The sequence below is a fragment of the Pristiophorus japonicus genome, chromosome 1 (assembly GCF_044704955.1).
Source record: "Pristiophorus japonicus isolate sPriJap1 chromosome 1, sPriJap1.hap1, whole genome shotgun sequence".
Taxonomy (NCBI): domain Eukaryota; kingdom Metazoa; phylum Chordata; class Chondrichthyes; family Pristiophoridae; genus Pristiophorus; species Pristiophorus japonicus.
The window spans coordinates 121,837,726-121,853,453 of NC_091977.1; the positions used below are offsets into that span (position 1 = coordinate 121,837,726).

The window sequence follows — 15,728 nt, forward strand, 5'->3', positions numbered from 1 at the left end:
GTACAGCAGGCGGTTAAGAAAGCAAATGGCATGTTGGCATTCATAGCGAGGGGATTTGAGTACAGGGGCAGGGAGGTGTTGCTACAGTTGTACAGGGCCTTGGTGAGGCCACACCTGGAGTATTGTGTACAGTTTTGGTCTCCTAACATGAGGAAGGACATTCTTGCTATTGAGGGAGTGCAGCGAAGTTTCACCAGACTGATTCCCGGGATGGCGGGACTGACATATCAAGAAAGATTGGATCAACTGGGCTTGTATTCACTGGAGTTCAGAAGAATGAGAGGGGATCTCATAGAAACGTTTAAAATTCTGATGGGTTTAGGTAGGTTAGATGCAGGAAGAATGTACCCAATTTTGGGGAAGTCCAGAACCAGGGGTCACAGTCAAAGGATAAGGGGTAAGCCATTTAGGACCGAGATGAGGAGAAACTTCTTCATCCAGAGAGTGGTGAACCTGTGGAATTCTCTACCACAGAAAGTTGTTGAGGCCAATTCACTAAATATATTCAAAAAGGAGTTAGATGTAGTCCTTACTACTAGGGGGATCTAGGGGTATGGTGAGAATGCAGGAATGGGGTACTGAAGTTGTGTTCAGCCATGAACTCATAGAATGGCGGTGCAGGCTCGAAGGGCCGAATGGCCTACTCCGGCATCTATTTTCTATGTTTCTTAAACCCAAATCATAAAAATACATAGGAAACTTATTTGGAATAATAATGTTTCCCCCATGTCTAGTGCACCCTCCAGTCCCTGTCACGGGTGGGCAGATGGTCTCAAGCTTGTTCTCGGCAGCCAGCCAGAGTGAGCACCCCCACCAGGGCCAGTGCATGACCACCTTTCTCTGGAATGTCTGGAGTTCATTCCCTGCGATATTTACTGGCCCGTTTCCCTGCAATTTGAGCCTCCAATCGCTGGATGGCAGTACAATATTTTGTGATTATTGTTGCGACGAGCAAGCCGTCTTGTGAAAGCGTTGGTTCACAGCAGAAGGAGGGGGTTTTGAATTTGAGTGGTTTGTGGAGCGAAACGGAGCACACAACTTTAAGCGGCTGATGTCGAAGAGGAAAGCTGAAGATATTCTGCCGTATTGCCTACCGAGCAAACGCTTTATTTCCATATTTGTAGATTACAAGAGCGTGGACCCCCTGATCAGCCGCGACAACAGCACGAAGAGGAAGCTGCAGGCGGAGGAGGGGCAGGATTCAGAGCCAGATCCAGGCAGGCTGCTGGAGCCCGAGTGCAAGAGACTGGAGAGCGCGAGGCGCGGGCCCGAGCCCCGGGACAGGAGCGCGAGGCTCGGCCACTCCTGGGCACCTGGCGCGCGGGGACTGGGGGTGGGGGAGCCGCGGGACACCTGCCCCACCAGCAGCAGCCTCACTGGCACTGCACGGAGAGCAGGGCCGCCAGAGGTAATGAGTTGTTGGACACGCGCGTCCTATTACAGTCAGATTTTTATTGTTTGTTGCTGTTGGGGGTTTGAAATCGCTCAGTTGGTATTATTTAAAGAGGAATTGGCCAGCGCAGCAAATGCCGGTTAAGAGGGCAGGTTACTCTACTTTTACACGAGAGTAGATGTGCAGTTCATTAACTAAAGTTCAAACCTGGTCAATTTTGCGGCCTCTTAATGCAAAAGCACTGAAGCTGCTCTAATAAAAGTTACAAGTGACATCCTCTGTGACCTTGGTGCACTATCCCTTCTTGACTGCTCTGCAGCCTTTGACAAGGACCATTCTCCTTTTAACTTCCAGTTCAGTTGACACTGTTGTAACGTAAGAAACCCAACAGCCAATTTGCGTGCAGCAAGCGCCCACGATCCTCATCATCATCGGCAGTCCCTCGGAATCGAGGAAGACTTGCTTCCACTCCTGAAGTGAGTTCTTTGGTGGCTGAACAATCCAATACGAGAGCCACAGACTCTGTCACAGGTGGGACAGACAGTCGCAGAGGGAAGGGGTGGGTGGGACTGGTTTGCCACATGCTCCTTCCGCTGTCTGCGCTTGACCTCTTCATGCTCTCGGCGTTGAGACTCGAGAAGCTCGGTGCCCTCCCGGATGCACTTCCTCCACTTAAGGCAGTCTTTGGCCAGGGACTCCCAGGTGTCAGTGGTGATGTCGCACTTCATCAGGGAGGCTTTGAGGGTGTCCTTGTAATGTTTCCGCTGCCCACCTTTGGCTCGTTTGCCATGAAGGAACTCCGCATAAAGCACTTGCTTTGAGAGTCTCGTGTCTGGCATGTGAACTATGTGGCCTGCCCATGTGAAGCTGATCGAGTGTGGTCAGTGCTTCAATGCTGGGGATGTTCGCCTGAACGAGGACACTGATGTTGGTGCGTCTGTCCTCCCAGGTGATTTGTAGGATCTTGCGGAGACATTGTTGGTAATATATCTCCAGCGACTTGAGGTGTCTTCTGTACATCGTCCATATCTCTGAGCCATACAGGAGGGCGAGTATTATTACAGCCCTGTAGACCATGAGCCTGGTCTTCGAACACTCTTTTCCTCAGGTGGCCGAAGGCTGCACTGGCGCACTGGAGGTGGTGTTAAATCTCCACATCAATGTCTGCTTTTGTTGATAATAGGCTCCTGAGGTATGGGAAATGGTCCACGTGTCGAGGGCTGCACCGTGGATCTTGATGACTGGGGGGAAGTGATGTGAGGCGAGGACAGGCTGGTGGAGGACCTTTGTCTTATGGATGTTTAGCATAAGGCCATGCTTTTGTACGGCTCAGTAAATACATCGACTATATCCTGGAGTTCAGCCTCTATATGTGCGCAGACACAGGCGTCCGCTTACTGTAGCTTGACGACAGAGGTTGGGGTGGTCTTGCACCTGGCCTAGAGACGGCGAAGGTTGAACAGGTTTCTACTGGTTCTGTAGTTTAGTTCCACTCCAGCGGGGAGCTTGTTGACTGTGAGGTGGAGCATGGCAGCGAGGAAGATTGAGAAAAGGGTTGGAGCAATGCCGCCAGCCCTATTTGACCCCGGTCGTGGATTGGGTCTGTAATGGATCCGTTGGTAAGGATTATGGCCTGCATGTCGTTGTGGAGTAGGCGAAGGATGTTGACAAACTTTTGGGGGCATCCGAAACAGAGGAGGACGCTCCATAGACCCTCGAGGTTGATCAGCAATGTAATGATGACCGGATAATCTGTTTTTAGTGGTGTTGGTTGAGAGATAATAGTGGCCAGGAGAGAAAAGTTATAGAAAGGGAATTCCACAGCTTAGGGGCAAGATGGTAATTGGGGATTCAATAGTCATGGGGTCAGGCAGTTCTGCTACCGTTGACGTAAGACTGGCATGGTATGTTGCCACCAGGGTGAGGAACATCACAGAGAGGGTCCAGAACATTCTGCGGGAGGAAGGGGAAGAACCAAAAGTCGTAGTCCCAGCCGGACATGGGGAGGAAGAAGGTTGAGATCCTGCAGTCAGACTTCTAAGGAGCAAGTGAGGTTAAAAAGCAGAACCTCAAAAGTAGTAATCTCTGGATTGCTCCCAGTGCCACGAGCTAGTGAGAATAGAGATAGGAGGATTTAACAGGTTAAGAATGGCTAGCCACTTAGTGCAGGAGAAAGGCTTCAGGTTCCTGTGGCATTGGGACCAGTTCTGTGGCAGGAGGAACCTGTTAATTAGTGCTGTGGGGGTGGGTTTAAACTAATTCGCCAAGGGGTTAGGAACCAAGATGTTGTATTAACCAGTAGAAACAAGGTGCATATGGGACTGGGAGAGACGGTTAGAGTTAGAAATAATACAGAATTAGGTGGGATCATCGAAAATATAAAGAGGTCTAAGTTAGGTTTGGAGTGCATGTGTGTAAATGCACAACGTGTGGTTAATAAGATTGGTGAGCTGCAGGCCCAAATAATCACATGGGAATGTGATGTAGTGACGATAACTGAGACTCTGCTCAAAAAAAGGGGAGGAGTGGATACTTAATATTCTTGGTTACAAGGTATTCAGGAAAGATGGGGAATGAGAAAGGATAGAAGTTTTGCTTAAGGAAAATATTGCATTGCTAGAAAGAGAGAATGTCATGGAAGGGGTCAAAGACAGAATCTATTTGGTTGGAGGTAATAAACAATAAAGGAGCTATTATGCTACTTGGTGTATTTTATATGCCACCAAATGATGGGAAGGAGATAGAGGAGCAGATTTTCAAAGAAATTACTGAGAGGTGCAAGAACTATAGAGTAGTGATAATGGGATACTTTAACTACCCCAATTTTGAATGGGACAGTGATTATGTTAAGGGCAGAGAAGGGGAGGAATTTCAGGAGAATTTTCTTGATCGGTATGTTTCCTGCACAATGAGGAAGGAAGCATTGCTGGATCTAGTCCTGGGGAATGAGGTGGGTCACGTGGAGAATGTCAGTCAGGGAGCATCGTGGGAGTAGTGACCATAGTATTGTAAGGTTTAGATTAGTTATGGAGAAGGACAAGTAGTAATCTAGAATAAAAATACTTCATTGGAGGAGAGCTAATTTTATTGAACTGAGGAGGGATCTGGCCCAGTTAACTTGGAGTCAAAGACTGGCAGGCAGAAATGTAATGGAGCAATAGGCGGCCTTTAAAGAGGAGATGGGTTGGTTAAGTCTAGGTGCATTCCCACAAGGAGGAAAAGGAAGGCAGCTAAAGTCAGAGCTCCCTGGATGACGAATGAATTGGAGATTAGGATGAAGCAGAAAATGGGGCTGTATGACAGATGTCAGCTTGATAAAACAAGGGAGAATCAGGTTGAATATAAAAAGTCCAATGGACAAGTGATAAAGGGAAATAAGGGCAGAGAGAAAATATGAGAATAGTTTGGCGGCTAACATAAAATTCAAAGGTCTTCTCCAAGCATATTAACAGTAAAAGGGTTGACAGAGGAGCGGTGGGGACAATTAGGGACCAAATTGAAGATCTATTGATGGAGGCAGAAGACATGGCTGAGGTACTAAATGAGTACCTTGCATTTATGTTAACCAAGGAAGAGGACTTTGCTGAAGCTATGCTAAACCAGGAGGTTTCCGGTATACTGGATGAGATAAAAATAAAGAGGAGGTACTAGAAAGGCTGATAGTACTTAAAATAGATAAGGTACTTGGTCCAAATGGGATGCATCCTAGGTTGCTGAGGGAAGTAAGGGTAGAAATTGTGGAGATGCTGACCACAATCTTCCAATTCTCTTTCAGTATGGGGGTGGTGTCAAAGGATTGGAGGATTGCAAATGTTACACCCTTGTTCAAAAAAGGGAAGAAGGATAAACCTAGCAATTACAGGCCAGTCAGTTTAACATCAGTGGTGGGGAAGCTTTTAGAATCAATAATCTGGGAGAAAATTAGCAGCCACTTGGGACAAGTATGGACTAATAAGAGAGCCAGGGACATTAGCAGCAGTGATACAAAAATTGGCTAAGTGGTAGCAGAGTTGTGGTGGTTGGCTGTTTTTCGGACAGGAGGGAGATATACAATGGAGTTCCCCAAGGTTCAGCACTAAGACCACTGCTGTTTTTGATATGCATTAATGACTTGGACTTGGGGCTAATGTTCCCACTAAAGCAGTCTGGAGGTCCCACACAGGCAGTTCACTGGCTTTTATATAGGAGAATTTGTGCATGTGCAAAAATTTGAATGGGCCGCGCAACCAGTTAAAAGGACAGCGCACCTTAAATAAAAATGAGAGGGAACATTAGTTGGGGGTGTAGGGCACAATTAAAAAATTTGCAGATGAGACAAAACTTGGAAGTGTAGTAAACAGTGATGAAGATAGTAATAGACTTCAAGAAGACATGGGCAGGCTGGTGGAATGGGCAGACACATGGCAGATGAAATTCAATGCAGAAAAGTGTGAGCTGATACATTTTGGCAGGAAGAATGAAGAGAGACAGTACATACTAAAAGGTACAATTTTCAAGGGGGTGTAAGACGAAAGAGACTTGGCGTGCTTGTGCACAAATCTTTGAATGTGGCAGGGCAGGTTAACAAAGCAATTAATAAAGCATATGGAATCCTCGGCCTTATAAATAGATGCAGAAAGGACAATAAAGGCCAGGAAGTTATGCTATACCTATATAAAACACTAGTTTGGCCCCAGCTGGAGTATTGTGTCCAATTCTGGGCACCACACTTCAGGAAGGACGTGAAGGCTTTGGAGAGGGCACAGAAGAGATTCACTAGAATGGTTCCAGGGATGTGGCATTATGGTTATGTGGATGGACTGGAGAAGCTGGGGTTGTTCTCCTTAGAACAGAGAAAGTTAAGAGGAGATTTGATAGAGGTGTTTAAAATCATGAATGGATTTAGATAGAGTAAATAAAGAGAAACTGTTTCCAATGGTTGAAGGGTCAATAACCAGAAGGAATAGATTTAAGGTGATTGGCAAAAGAACCAGAGGTGACGTGAAGAAAAACATTTTTACGCAAAACTGTTTAGGATTTGGAATGCACAGCCTGATGGGGTGGTGGATACAGATTCAATAGTAGCCTTCATAAGGGAGTGGGAAGAACGGGGGAGTGGGACCAACTGGATTGCTTTTCGAATAAGCCGGCACAGACTCGATGGGCCGAATGGCCTCCTTTTGTGCTGTACTGTTTTATGATTCCTGTATGTTTATAAAAATGGATGTGGAGATTCGCTGAGAATTACATGATCCCTCCTGAGGTATAGGCTTTTGGAGACAGTAGCTATAGATGATGGATATGAAGATGCACTTTCGAAGTTTTTTTTTCACCAGAACTGAGAAGGTTAAGGGGTGACAGTAGAAATCTTGAAGAGTAAATAATAAGAAAAGGTAAATAATAGTTTTTGTATTGGTTAGCAAGATAATATTGAAGTTTAAAATAATCAAGAGAATGAAGGGGAGAGGTAATAAATAAATGTCTTTACAGAAATCTTGGTTAGAATGTGGAAACGGGCCATTGTTGAAGCTCAGTCCATAGCTTCTTACAAAAAGGAATTAGATGACTGCTTAAAAAAAGATGATTAAAGGGAGCAAGTAGGAGCATGGGAATAGACCATATGTGGTGAAAAAGACCAACATAAACTTGATAGGCCAATGGCCTATTTCTGTGCTATAACAGGAAGCTCACCACCAGAGATGTGATAACATTGGAGCTCTTCTACTGGCTCAAATCTACTCTTGCTCTGCAAAAAGCTATGGTGAAAATGGGATCACTTCACCATCGGTGGAACACACCAAACACTCAGAGTAGTCTACCAGGGAAAGTATGAAGGGAAAATGGATGACTAATTTAAGTAACTATGGTTATGGATTAATGTTTTAAGATAGATCTGGTGCTGCCTTTTTCAGAGATGTATTATGGTTTGGACTTCAGGGCAGCAAACTGCCTGCCAATAGAAAGGGTTTTTTTTTCTTTATCAAATAGTTATCCACTTCCCTTTTAAAACTATTAGATTCTGCTACCACCACTGCTTCAGTATCTTAATAGCTCATGATATTGGCATTTGATAAGGTGCCACATAAAAGGTTACTGCACAAGGTAAAAGTTCACGGGGTTGGGGGTAATATATTAGCATGGATAGAGGATTGGCTAACTAACAGAGAACAGAGAGTCGGGATAAATGGTTCATTCTCTGGTTGGCAGCCAGCAACTAGTGGGGTGTTGCAGGGATCAGTGCTGGGACCCCAACTAGTTACAATCTATATTAACGACTTCGAAGAAGGGACTGAGTGTAAAGTAGCCAAGTTTGCTGACGATACGAAGATTGGAGGAAAAGCAATGTGTGAGAAGGACACAAAAATCTGCAAAAGGACAGAGACAGGCTAAATGAGTGGGCAAAAATTTGGCAGATGGAGTATAATGTTGGAAAGTGTGAGGTCATGCACTTTGGCAGAAAGAAAATCAAAGAGCAAGTTATTATTTAAATGGAGAAAGATTGCACAGTGCCGCAGTACAGCGGGACCTGGGGGCTACTTGTGCATGAAACACAAAAGGATAGTATGCAAGTACAGCAAGTGATCAGGAAGGCCAATGATATCTTGGCCTTTATTGCAAAGGAGTATAAAAGCAGGGAAGTCTTACTACAGCTATATAAGGTATTGGTGAGGCCACACCTGGAAAACTGCGTGCAGCTTTGGTTTCCATATTTACGAAAGGATATACTTGCTTTGGAGGCAGTTCAGAGAAGGTTCACTAGGTTGATTCTGGGGATGAGGGGGTTGACTTATGAGGAAAGGTTGAGTAGGTTAGGCCTCTACTCATTGGAATTCAGAAGAATGAGAGGTGATCTTATAAGATTATGAGGGGGCTTGACAAGATGGATGCAGAGAGGATGTTTCCACTGAAGGGGGAGACTAGAACTCGAGGGCACGATCTTAGAATAAGGGGCCACCCATTTAAAACCGAGATGAAGAGAAATTTCTTCTCTGAGGATTGTAAATCTATGGAATTTGCTGCCTCAGAGAGCTGTGGAAGCTGGGACATTGAATAAATTTAAGACAGAAATAGACAGTTTCTTAAACAATAAGGGGTTATGGGGAGCGGGCAGGGATGATCAGTCCATGATCAGATCAGCCATGATCTTATTGAATGGCGGAGCAGGCTCGAGAGGCCATATGGCCTACTCCGGTTCCTATTTCTTATGTTCTTATATGCTAGCCTCTCCCTTTGTTCTGCATTAGATACTTAATGAAACCGTAGGCTGCTCGATACAATAGTAAGAGTCACCTGCAATGGCTTCTCTTCCTGCACCCGCACTGTTGCCTCTGGTGTCCCCCAAGGATCTATCCTTGGCCCCCTCATCTTTCTCCTCTACATGCTGCCCCTTGGCGAAATGATCCAGAAACACAGCTAGTGACTCCATCCCTCTCCCTGGCAACTGTCTGAGGCCAAGTCAGACTGTTGCAACCTTGGTATCGTATTTGACCCCAAGATAAGCTTTTGACCACATATCCGCGCCATCACTAAGCCAACATATTTCCACCTAGACTCATAGAAACATAGAAATTTACAGCATGGAAGGAGGCCATTTCGGCCCATTGTGTCCGCGCCGGCCAACAAAGAACTATCCAGCCTAATCCCACTTTCCAGCTCTTGGTCCATAGCTCTGTAGGTTTCAGCACATCCAAGTCCTTTTTAAATGTGGTGAGTGTTTCTGCTTTTACCACCCCTTCAGGCAGTGAGTTCCAGACCCCCACCACCCTCTGGGTGAAGAAATTTCCTCTTAAATCCCCTCTAAACCTTCTACCAATTACTTTAAATCTATGCCCCCTGGTTGTTGACCCCTCTGCTAAGGGAAATAGGTCCATCCTATCCCCTCTATCTAGGCCCCTCATAATTTTATACACCTCCAATAAGGTCTCCCCTCAGCCTCCTCTGTTCCAAAGAAAACAACCCCAGCCTATCCAATCTTTCCTCCTAGCTAAAAATTTCCAGTCCAGGCAACATCCTCGTAAATCTCCTCTGTACCCTCTCTAGTGCAATCACATCTTTCCTGTAACATCGCCCAACTGTGCCTCAGCTCATCTGCAGCTGAAACCCTCATCCATTCCTTTGTTTTCTCCAGACTTTACTGTTCCAACAAACTCCTGGCCGGCCTCCCATCTTCCACCCTCCATAAACTTATGGCTGATGTGCAACGGCCACCACACGTTAAAAAAATCCAAGCACAGGCATCTTCCACTCTTCACAATGTAGTTCGGGACCTGGAATATTGGCCCCTTCATCGAAACACCTGTGAACTCATCCTTTTTTGGCGTGTAAGCAAGTCATCCTCCCTTTGAGGGACTGCCTATGATGATGATGATGATAAACTTATGTTCATCCAGAACTCTGCTGCCCATGTCTTAATTCGCACCAAGTCCCGCTCATCCATCATCCTTGTGCTCGCTGACCTACATTGGCTCCTGGTTAAGCAACACCTCGATTTTAAAATGCTCATCCTTATTTTCAAATCCCTCTATGGCCTCATCCCACTCTATCTCTGTAACCTCCTTCAGCCCTACAACCCTCTTGCGGTACTCCAATTCTGGCCTCTTGCGTATTCCCGATTTTAATCGCTCCACCGTTTTTGGCTGTGCCTTCTCTGCCCCTCCCCTCCCCACACCTTTCCGCCTCTCTATTTTGGAAGAGGTTATCTATTTTGGTGGTAAAAGCATGAAGGCAGAATATTACCTGAATGGCGACAGATTAGGAAAAGGGGAGGTGCAATAAGACCTGGGTATCATGGTACATCAGTAATTGAAAGTTGGCATGCAGGTACAGCAGGTGGTGAAGGCGGCAAATGGCATGTTGGCCTTCATAGCTAGGGGATTTGAGTATAAGAGCAGGGAGGTCTTGCTGCAGCTGTACAGGGCCTTGGTGAGATCTCACCTGGAATATTGGGTTCAGTTTTGGTCTCCTAATCTGAGGAAGGACATTCTTGCTATTGAGGGAGTGCAGCGAAGGCTCACCAGACTGATTCCCGGGATGGCAGGACTGCCATATGAGGAGAGACTGGATCGACTGGGCCTGTGTTCACTGGAGTTTAGAAAAATGAGAGGGGATCTCATAGAAACATATAAAATTCTGACAGGATTGGACAGGTTAGATGCAGGAAGAATGTTCCCGATGTTGGGCAAGTCCAGACCCAGGGGTCACAGTCTAAGGATAAGGGGTAAGCCATATAGGACCGAGATGAGGAGAAGCTTCTTCACTCAGAGAATTGTGAACCTGTGGAATTCTCTACCACAAAAAATTGTTGAGGCCAGTTCGTTGGATATATTCAAAAGGAATTAGATATGGCCCTTACGGCTAAAGGGATCAAGGGGTATGGAGAGAAAGCAGGAATGGGGTACTGAGGTTGCATGATCAACCATGATCATATTGAATGGTGGTGCAAGCTCGAAGGGCCGAATGGCCTACTCCTGCACCTATTTTCTATATTGCCCCTGTTTCATCTTTTGAGATGCTCCTTAAACCGTACCCTTTTGACCAAGCTTTTGGTCATCTGCCTTAATATCTCCTTATGTGGCTCGGTGTCAAATTTTATTTGATAATGCACCTGGGAAATGCATTGGGGTGTCAAAGGCACTATTTAAATACAAGTTGTTCACATATCCAAATGTTCTCTGCTCTTGCATTTGGGTGACATTTTTTGTACTCGCTCACTGGGCCTTGATGCTATTTTTAAATACTTTGTATTATTTTCCTTCTAGAATGCATCGTGGGATGAAGTGCCTTGTCAATACAACTCATTTCAGTTTTGGAGAGTTCCTTTGCCTACTGTTCAGGTGGCTGAGATTGAGGATTTTGGACAGCTGAAGACAGCTGAAGAAATGAATTGTGAAGGTCCAGAAGAGGCAGGAGACATAGAGATGGAGCTGCAGAACTGAAATTGTCATAAACAGTTTAAAAGCAAAATTCTGTTTGCATATTTTGAAATTAATTAAGGTTCGGAGTTTTCTCTAAGGAAAGGAGAGGGTGCAGTAGGCATCCACAGTTTTTGTAAAAATCCTTATTCTTGTGAGTGATCTATATTTCCTAAAATATTTTTCTTGTGCAGGTTGTCTGGTGGGTCACAGGCTTTGGGGAGAATATTAAAGGTCCATAGGCTTTCAAAGTAACTATGCTGTCCGAGTATGCAGGAAACAGTATAATAAAATTGTGAATAAATGTGTAATCATTACCTGATAGAGGTTGAAATGATCTGAGAAATGCAATGCCCTGATTAAGTTTTGTGGTGCCTGCCCCAGAGGCAACAGATGTCCAATGAATAGGCAAACAGCAGTTTTATCATGGACTTCAGACTGTCACTGGGATTTGGGTTAAACCTAATTGTGACAACTTCTTCCTAGTCAATTTTAGTTTTCAGCTGATACACTGATGCTAAAACGATATTACAGTAATAAAGCCAGTCGGGTGTTACATGCAGCCTTATTACTAATGAATATAAACAAAAGCATGTACAATATGGATTTAAATTTTTAAGCAGTTTGCCCCTCATTTCCCTCCTCGAAGGCATTGATCATGATTGGGTGTGATTTCTCTAGTATCACACTAACATCCTCCGGTATGGTATCCAAATGACCAATCTTCATGTGTGAGCCTTGACGGAGTGTTGGTGAGTTTTTGATAGTAAGGACTCACAGCCGAGGATTAATATGAAACTAAGCTGCTCTCTTGACCTGATAGTAAGCAAGAGGCAAACACTAACCCAAATCATCAGTGTTAACTCTGAGCACCGCAGCCGATTTGACTTATTTGGGCTGCCAGTGAGTTTATTTGTTGGCAGCAGACTGCTCTTGAAGTGATTTGTACGTGAAATATCAATCACCAATGCAATCACAGCCTTTGCGATCCAAATTTAAATAAAGGACAGAAAGAATAGTGAGAACAAAAGGGGACGTAACACAAGGAAAGTGTTCATTTTAAATGCAAATTTGTGTTTCAGAGTTAATATATTACAGTAATTCGGCTGCTGACATTTGAGTAGCCATTTTCTTTCAAATTCTGCTTTATTGCATGAGGTGAAAATAAAATAAACTGGTTGATGCAGCTAGATGGAGTTTCCTCTGAACCTTCTAGTGGTATTGGGATTAAAACTCATCAAAATGTGAGATATATTAACCATTGTGAATTCATTTTTTTGGTCAGTGAGTTGTGGGCTTTGAATGATCTCAAATTACAATCAAATATTTCTGTATCTTTGTGTATTTTCTTTGATATTAATGGGGAAAGAACGTTCAGGGAGAGTCCTTTTTGTTCCAAGTACTTTTCTCATTTTTGCTGATTGATACATTCTGGTACTATATTGTTTTTTTGTCATTTTCTTCACCTTGAGTCTGCTCTCCCTGCTAAGCTAAAGTGGTATCACCTGTATTCTATAGCAGGACATAGGAAACAATAGGTGCCATGACTTTGGGGTGCTTGAAAACTGCTCTCAAACTGGGATCTTGTGAAATCATGCTATAGACCGACAATGCAGGTTGGGCACAGGTTGTGGGTTCCAGTGCAACACTGACTGGTCTGTGGCATCACAGCCCCAGCTGATGTACGTGGAAATGCTTCTCATTTCCATGTCGTTGGAGTGAGTTAGCAGGGAAGAAGTTTTGTCTTGAAGACCTCTGGATAAGAAAATTCACATTTATTAAAAAAAATGTTTTGAGGCTATTGGTCCGGAATTTGCAGGCCCCGAAGTATGGATCTTGCAATCCCAGTGTCGAGGACTTTGGATTTTCCAACTTTCACTTCAAATCAAAGAACTGTAGTGGGGATCTCCTTGTGCAAACTGCTGTGATGTCAACAAGCTGTCTTAGCAGCCAATCAAAATGCAGCATTCTCTCCCAAACTGCAAGCAAGGAAATGAGTATGTTCTTAAAATTATAACTTTTTAAAATAGTTAGAACAAAACAAAGATTGGGGCTCTTACATGGGGAAAAGGCAAACCTGAAATAAAGATGGACAAACTTTTTAAAAAAAAATTTGAAATTCTTAATTTTTATTAAAATGGACAAATTTCACACTGCACAAAATTAAAATTAATTTTCAAGACCCTTAACATTTTTGTTAGCAGTAATAACACTGTGAAAACCTCAGTTACACCTAATCCCTTTGGGTCTAACTTTTTTAGTAGGGAATTTAATGCCGCACTTACTGCGGAAGAGTCAAAGTTTTTGGCAGTTTCAATGATTTGTCTGATTATAGATTTCTGGTTCTGTGGGGGTGGCACAGTGCAGTCTGTTTCGGAGCTGTCAATGATTGACTGCAACTTCGGGATTTCCACATGTGTCTGTGCATGCAAGTTTCAAAGGTGGATAGACAGTGAACGCTGCTAATTTGCCATCATCCCAACAACAAATCTCTAAAATAGAGTATTTTAACAACAAATAGCACCCACTAGATTATTCCTTTCCCTCTAATTTAAATAATTAAGACCTAAAGTAAATCTAGTGATCTTAGGTGAAGTGTACTTTGACCATACACAACAGACATACAGCTAGTTATTTTGCCAAAGTGTGTAAGAATAGAACATATTTGAAGTGGAGAGGGCTGTTTATAGTCTCACGCATGAATGCATTTAACATCAGTTTGTTTTCAACTATCAGCTGTTTGAGTCAGCTAAATTGTGCTATACAAGCGGAGCAGCCATGAGTTGGTCAAATAGAATGTGTATTCTAGAAATATTCCTAATGTTGAAAATGTTTTTACTTGTCAAAATGTTTCCCTTTTCTTCCTTCTCCACCCTTTCCCTATCCTGGGTTTTTGTACACGCGGGGGGCGGGGGATGAGGGTTATGGGCCTGGACTTCTTGATGGTTGTAACTGGGATCCACAATCTAATTAGTTACTTTTCTCCCTGCTTCTGTCAGTGGGTAAATCAGTGTTATCCCCATTAGCAATCCTGATGTCAGCAGGACAGGATTAGTTCAGTTCAGTTACGTTTTGTTTTATGTTAATTGAATCAATCACTTCTTGGACAGCAGGATGGAGCACGGCATAATCCATCACTGAAATAAAATTGGACAGTCACAGTTTTTGCTGGTAAACTCAGTTTCTGAGCAATGTGAAAGTTGCTTGTTGTGTCTAACTTTAAGTTTATATTTGAAGGAAATGGGTATGTGTGTTGTGCAATGCGTAAATGAATCAAAAGTATGAGTAGGTAAGTTTTTTTTGGGGGGGGGGGGGTGGCGGTGGTGCAGAGAGAGGTTGAGAAGTTGCACCCAGTTATGAGTATGTAGCTTTTATTTTCCTTCCATGTGCTGGTGTCCCTGAGCTAGGATTTTTTTTAAATTGCTGCTTTGTTTATGTTTTAAATGATATGTGATATTGGCAATATTATTAGTATTTCTTGTTACCAGGCACAGAATAAATTTCATATTGAAAGGGAAACCTACGGTTCTGTAAAGGAAATGAATGATGCCAATGCTGCATCTTTTGCTGTGATTATGCAGAATGTTCAAGAATTTGTTTTATACAAAATGTTAATCTTTTAAAGAGTAAAATATTATTTTCAATATTTGTATTTTATAGCATTTTTTCCATCCTTTGATCTACTTTAGAAGAAACTTTGGCCATTCTGAAAATTGTGTCTGCAGTTTTCAATGTCATAGAAATGTAATTAATCAGCCTGTCTTACCTGTTGCGGCAGCTCCATATTAGAACTATCTACTGTAATCTAATTTTCTGCGTTTCTCTATATTAATATTTTCTTTTTGTTTATCTAATTTCCTTTTAATTGCAGTGATAACTCTACTTCAATAGCTATGTGAGGTGTTGCATCCCATATTCTGACAACTCTGGGGGGGAAAAAAATATTTTTTCTTTGCCTCTTTATTTCCTGGACTCCTTTGGGGCTCTTTGTTATGAAATGAATAACAAAAATGGCAATGTTAAATATTTGTAATTACCTGATCCCAGCTCTAATTTTGTCCACATCTTTTACCTTTACTATTATTTAAATCACCAGTATTCAATCCTATTGAACAAAGAAAAGGGTTTGGAGAAGAGTTAAATGCAACAATCTACTACCATGATGTTATTTACTTTGGATTTCTTAATGGCAGATGCAGTGAATTGTGCATTCAGTGAAGTACAGACATGAGAGGCACATTCTGCCTTTATAACCAAGTACTGAGAGAAAAATTGAGCAAGTTATAGTGTCAGTAGGTTTCATTAATTCTTGTTCCTTTATTGTATACTGATTTTTTTTTTTAAAGAAAACTCAGCTATGTGGAAATTGGTACCCTCGAAATCTATGGATACTATCTGTGACACCCTGGTCCACTCCTCAATCACCCCCAACATCCCCTCCCCTT

The 15,728-nt window shown here is 43.2% G+C and overlaps 1 protein-coding gene across 1 annotated transcript; it reads left to right on the top strand.

Annotated features, from left to right (window-relative positions):
* The first annotated feature begins 960 nt into the window (after positions 1-960).
* Positions 961-14,927, top strand: LOC139231118 (uncharacterized protein C9orf40-like). The gene is made up of 2 exons (XM_070862494.1): positions 961-1,408; positions 11,131-14,927. Exons 1-2 carry the CDS (start codon positions 1,052-1,054, stop codon positions 11,305-11,307), a joined length of 534 nt encoding a protein of 177 aa, XP_070718595.1. The 5' UTR covers positions 961-1,051; the 3' UTR covers positions 11,308-14,927.
* Positions 14,928-15,728: the final 801 nt, after the last annotated feature.